This window comes from Monopterus albus, unplaced genomic scaffold (genome assembly GCF_001952655.1).
Source record: "Monopterus albus unplaced genomic scaffold, M_albus_1.0 scaffold7015.1, whole genome shotgun sequence".
Lineage (NCBI taxonomy): Eukaryota > Metazoa > Chordata > Actinopteri > Synbranchiformes > Synbranchidae > Monopterus > Monopterus albus.
In genome coordinates this window covers 1-606 of record NW_018134872.1, presented here as the reverse complement: position 1 = coordinate 606, position 606 = coordinate 1, and the positions used below count along the sequence as shown (strand labels likewise).

Below are 606 nucleotides of genomic sequence, written 5' to 3'. Positions count from 1 at the left end.
TGCTGGATGGCAGCAGTACTTTAAGCCCAAACACCATGTCAAATAGAACTGCATATTCTAACTCTCACCCTTTAATATCCAGGAAATTGGCCTTGAGGCATCACCCTGACAAGAACCCAGACAACCCAGAAGCTGCTGAGAAATTCAAGGAGATCAACAACGCCAACGCCACCCTCAGTGATGAGAACAAACGGAAAATCTATGATGAGTATGGATCCATGGGGCTCTACATTGCGGAGCAGTTTGGGGACGAGAGTGTCAAATACTACTTCCTCATGTCCAAGTGCTGGTTCAAGGTGAGAGATGCTGGGTGTGGTTTCAAAAGCAAGCAAAGCAGATGTCTGCAAATGATTTTAAGATATCCTAGTACTTGTATGTTTATTTTTAGACAGTTGTCTCTTACATGGTGTCATCTACTTTTTTAAAAAGTTCTTTCCTGTAGTTAAATCTTTTGTTTTGTAAGGTGTAGGCAAAGTGAGAGCTGGGTTACAAAAGTACTTGTATAGTGGTGCTCATTTTTCCTCTTTGTGTTTAGGCACTTGTGGTGTGCTGCGGTATTTTCACCTGCTGCTGCTGTTTCTGCTGCTGCTGTTTCTGCTGTGGGAA

At 42.9% G+C, this 606-nt stretch overlaps 1 protein-coding gene across 1 annotated transcript; it reads left to right on the top strand.

Annotated features, from left to right (window-relative positions):
• Positions 1-35: 35 nt before the first annotated feature.
• LOC109954357 (dnaJ homolog subfamily C member 5-like) lies at positions 36-601 on the top strand (the record flags this gene model as incomplete). The annotated part of the gene is made up of 2 exons (XM_020589717.1): positions 36-296; positions 536-601. Coding segments are annotated over exons 1-2 (327 nt in total), but the record flags the coding sequence as incomplete, so codon positions are not given.
• Between the last annotated feature and the right edge of the window lie 5 nt (positions 602-606).